Source organism: Puntigrus tetrazona, chromosome 20, assembly GCF_018831695.1.
Source record: "Puntigrus tetrazona isolate hp1 chromosome 20, ASM1883169v1, whole genome shotgun sequence".
Taxonomy (NCBI): Eukaryota; Metazoa; Chordata; class Actinopteri; order Cypriniformes; family Cyprinidae; genus Puntigrus; species Puntigrus tetrazona.
The window spans coordinates 25482616-25487615 of record NC_056718.1 but is presented as its reverse complement, the minus strand read 5'-3'; the positions used below and the strand labels follow the sequence as shown (position 1 = coordinate 25487615).

The following is a 5000-nucleotide window of genomic DNA, read 5'->3' as shown; positions in this document are numbered from 1 at the left end:
TGTGTGTGTGTGTGTGTGTGTGTGTGTGTGTGTGTGTGTGTGTGTGTGTGTGTGTGTGTGTGTGTGTGTGTGTGTGTGTGTGTGTGTGTGTGTGTGTGTGTGTGTGTGTGTGTGTGTGTGTGTGTGTGTGTGTGTGTGTGTGTGTGTGTGTGTGTGTGTGTGTGTGTGTGTGTGTGTGTGTGTGTGTGTGTGTGTGTGTGTGTGTGTGTGTGTGTGTGTGTGTGTGTGTGTGTGTGTGTGTGTGTGTGTGTGTGTGTGTGTGTGTGTGTGTGTGTGTGTGTGTGTGTGTGTGTGTGTGTGTGTGTGTGTGTCTGTGTGTGTGTGTGTGTGTGTGTGTGTGTGTGTGTGTGTGTGTGTGTGTGTGTGTGTGTGTGTGTGTGTGTGTGTGTGTGTGTGTGTGTCTGTGTGTGTGTGTGTGTGTGTACTGTATATATCACTTATTTTATGGCTTTGTTTTTGCACTGTGTGAGAGTATTTCATGGCAATTGCGCAATATTTTTTTTACAGTTGTCATTATAACTTAAAAAAATAAAAGGAAAACAGCTTAGTAATGGGAAATGTTAAAGTCTGAAACGTATTGATTTTAATATATCTCTATTAATGCTAATAAATGTATTTTTATTCTAATAAAGGCAGTTCAAAATAATTTGTAAAAGAAAAAAAAAAATATATATATATATATAAATTATATTTTTTCTTTATATATATATATATATATATATATATATATATATATATATATATATATTTTTTTTTTTTTTCCTAAAAGGAATATTTCAATTAAAAAAAAAAAAAAAAAAATATATATATATATATATATATATATATATATATATATATATATATATATATATATATATAATATTATATTATATTTTATATTATAATATTTTATATTATCTAAAGGAAAAAAAATATATATATATATATATATATATTTTATAGGTAAGATATGTATGGGACGTGGTCTTGAGAGGTTTATGAGAAACACTGGTTAGAGTGGTTTCTCAGACGCTGACCGCAGGACTCGGACAGAAAGCTCGTACACGGCAAACACCACCATGTTGACGGGAAACGCTCGCAGGCAGTTTATTCCCAGGCTTCTGAAGAAGATCCCCGGCCCTTCGCTCCGGACGGTCTCGCTCAGGCAGTGAAGAAGTCCTCCGTATCTCCTCTCACCTCCGACTCCATCCATCTGCAGTCGAGCTTTGATCACGTCCATAGGTGTCCCGACAAACCAGCCGCTCATTCCCGCTAATCCACCGGACAGCAGCACCGCTGACCACGCTGACACACACACACACACACACACACACACACACACACTTATAAGGACACTCCATAGGTGTTATACTGTACATACTGTATGTGTTATTGTCCTAAACCTACTCTTTACAGGAAACTACTCAAAAAAACTAGTCTTTTAATCCTACGTCTTTTAAGATACACGTGTGTCGCCCAACTAATCTCTTAACCAGATCGTTTTTGACTCTTTTGATTGATTTGGCACGGCTTGTGAATGTTCCTCCTCAGAGACAACCATGCTATCTCAGATCATAAGCCTATTACGTTCAGCGATGAAGCCCTGGCTCAAAGATGATACTCGTGCTGCAGAGAAAAACACCTGTTCAATACGTAAACCCTGGCACATTTTTTGTCGACATAGATATGCATTGCGGCGGTTTAGAACTGAAATATCCGTGCACTGTTGCTAAAAAGTAATGCACTATCATGTAGGACATATGGCCTACTCCAAATCCAACCCTAAACATATCGGCCGATAAAAGCGATATATCGGTCGGGCTCTAGTTTAGTCGGAGCATAGTTACACGGGATTAAAGCGGAGCTCCTCGTCTCTCAAGAACATCATCTCTGGGATCCACCGGACGGAAGGACACAGATATGATATGATAACGTTCAAAAGCAGCAGCTTTCAAATCTCCCAGCATATTAATACCGTTTCGAAGTCGTAACATGGCAGTTTATTAATCGCGACTCTGTAAATGAGCGTGAAAAGGAGTCACCTATATGTATATGCGATATGTACTTATCGGTACGTATTTGTGTCTCGCTAAGAAGTGCACCGAGGCGCATTCACGCTGTGAGATTAGTACAGTAGTCAAAACTTAGCCGAAACTAGTCCAGTGTTTTTCCATCCTTTTAAGGACTATTTCAGCGAGGCTGGATTACTATAACTTCCTCTGTATTGGTATTAGTCAAGCGGCTCTCAATGGACTGAAAACGCTGCTGGAGCGTAAATGAGTATTAGTAAGTGGCTTCCGGTATTCGCTATAGGTTAGTGTTCGCCGGTTTGAATTGGTTAGATCTGTCTGATTTTGTTGATGAGCGATTGATGGTAGAGCACCGTGGTCATCGCTGGTTGTTTTTACCTGGCTCGTTCTGTCCTTCAGGCGTGAGAAGTGAACACAGACTGCTGTAGGTCAAGAAGTAGGTGGCGAATGACGGGCCGTCTCTGAAGGCCAGGGGAAGAGCTCCTCTGTAAAGTCCTGAAACACCCTGGTCTCGGACGACGCTCAGCAGACAGTGGATCGGACCGCTGTATTTGGGTTTGAGTCCGCTTCTCCCGCTCTCCATCTGACACTGAAGACGGACCTTCACCGTATCACCTGGCGACATTACACAGGTCTAGGAACACAGAATATACGACGAATCACGCGCTTATCGAAAATCAGGCTCGTGATTTACACTCTCAGAAGAAGACTCGGTTTCCGTCTCTTTTTATAATCGGAGGAACCTCCAGAGAAGCTTTTGCGAGGCGTTTAGACAAAAAAGGGTTCTTCTAGAGCACTTGTCATGAACGTTTGGAGACGTCGTGTTTCTGAAAGGTGTCGCTTCTGCTCGCATCTGAGTTGCGTATAAACCGAGAAAAAATTGTTGCATTGCGTAGAAATGCTGAAATTGCACATTTAAATTTTTCTTGTAGGTCGTGGTGGTAATAAAAATGTATTTTCATGACAGGTATAGTCAAACATGCATTAAATAAAGAGTAATTATTAAAAAAATATATAATAAACGTAACACGGCTTACAGAAATGCGTTGCAAGAACATTTTAATAATATTGTCATATCTTTATTGCACAATGTTTTTTTGTTGCTTTAAAAATGTAATACGGATATTTTTCATACCCAAACGCATTGAAGCCCTTTATTAACCCTCCGGATTTACGTGGGACCCTTTTTTATAACGTGTGGACGCACTTCATTGAGCTTCGAAACACCTCGGCACCCATTCACTCCCATTACAAAGCTTGGAAGAGCCAGGGTGTTTCTCTCAATACAGCTCCATTTGCGCTCCTCTGAAAGAAGAAAGTCGGGTAAATCTCAGACCTGTGCTACTCCAGCTGCCAGGCCTGACAGGAACACGTCGAGCTTGGTGTTGGGAGCGCCGACCCCGCGGATCTGAGCCAAACACCGCAGACAGTTCCGGTACGTGCCGAACACCACCGAGGACGTCATGGATATAGTAGTGACGGGCAGAGCCATTCCCTTAAAGAAGCCATGGACCTGCAGCGAAACACGAGCATGAGAAATCATCAAAATGACAGATAACACGTGTCTATGATTGCTACTACCACCGTATCCACTTTATTTTGCAATGTGCGAGCTATGCGTTGTGTCGACAAAAGTATTGGCACCCCCTTCTAATGAGCAGGACTGACTACTTTAGTCATTTCTAGAAGTACACATTTTCATTCAATTTTGGGAATTTGTGCGCTTCTAATTTTACAGCAATGGTTTGGACAGGATTTTTCCGCACCACAACGCCTCTGTGTAGAAAGAAACGATCGCTCGAGTCAGCCTGGAAGGGTTTGGCTGGTCTGGAGTGACTTTACATGCACGCCTTGATCCAGAAACTCATTACCAAACACCATTTACTCTATAGACGCTCTGCGGACGAAAGTATTGGCACCCCCCTCTTTAGAACAGAAAAAGACGATTCCAAAGCTGGAAACATAACTTGTGTATTTAAAAAATTGGATTTCCATCTCTGTTGCAACAGCTTTGGAAGCGTCTAAAAAGACTGCGGCCGTATGCACAGATTATTGGTGTTTGGAGACATTGTCATGTCAAGAATAGAAAAGGCTCGTAGAAGCACACAGTTCCCTGAAATAACATGAAATGCTTAAACGATGAGATTCGCTTAAACTTCGGCATTTTCTGAAAGAAATCGAAGTTTACATGAGCTTTTTTTCCATTAAGTTTAAATAATGGTGGGGTCTTCAAAATATAAAAAGAAGGCATATGATTTTTTTTATTTATTTATGTTTTTTGATGAAGTGGTGGCCATGCAAAAAAATTATTATTTTTGTTGATTAAAAATAAAACTGAAGGTATAAGAAAGTATTATTTATTTTTACAAAAAGTACATTTAAAGTAATTAATCTATAGTTGCCGCGGCAACATTTATCATTTCGATTCAGTTTAACCTGATGTATTGAAATGATTCAAACTAAAACTGACATAAAAATGAATTACGTAAACATTTAAATTAATAATATAAGCCTTTAACTAAAGTTCAAATGGAAAAGTAAAACCAGTTCTTAACAAATAAAGCCTAGTATCTCAGTATTAAACCCCGCTTCGCAGGAATGGCTGTGCACTTGTTTAATTAATCAGTAAAAAGTGTGTGAATCGTTCAGCGTGAAGCAAAGGCGAGCTTCGTACCCCTTCTTTCTCGATGGTGGTCACGATGCAGTGCCAGACTCCACTGAACTGTTTCTGAGTTTGTATTCTGACCTGTGCGGGGGTCAAACCGACACATTCAGGGTCAGGAGGTGACGCCCTTAAATATAATACAGCATTTGATAAAAACAAGTGTACTTTGACCGTGTCCAGAGGATAACCGACCGCCACACCACACGCTCCTGAAAAACAACAGCAGAAGAGTCAATAATTACTGCTCAGGACGTGTGGTTGAGCTCCTCGGCAGTGTTCCTGACTCTGATATCGTTAGTCATTCGTGGAGGTGCGAGACCTCA

General features: G+C 40.6%; 2 protein-coding genes across 5 annotated transcripts in view; one reads left to right on the top strand and one right to left on the bottom strand.

Moving 5' to 3' along the window:
- The window catches only part of LOC122325309 (mitochondrial basic amino acids transporter-like), a 90460-nt gene that overhangs the window by 73626 nt on the left and 11834 nt on the right, over window positions 1-5000 (top strand). The window lies entirely within an intron of this gene.
- The window catches only part of slc25a47a (solute carrier family 25 member 47a), a 5194-nt gene continuing 1136 nt past the window's right edge, over window positions 943-5000 (bottom strand). The window contains exons 2-6 of one of the 3 annotated variants that reach the window (XM_043220317.1): window positions 4843-4886; window positions 4687-4758; window positions 3349-3525; window positions 2391-2646; window positions 943-1287 (exon numbers count right to left, since the gene is read on the bottom strand). In XM_043220317.1, coding sequence (XP_043076252.1) covers window positions 995-1287; window positions 2391-2646; window positions 3349-3525; window positions 4687-4758; window positions 4843-4886 — 842 coding nt within the window. In that variant the 3' untranslated portion in view covers window positions 943-994. Of the gene's footprint in view, window positions 1288-2390; window positions 2647-3348; window positions 3526-4686; window positions 4887-5000 lie in introns of all 3 variants that reach the window. The other 2 variants (XM_043220316.1, XM_043220318.1) reach the window with 2 other exon arrangements.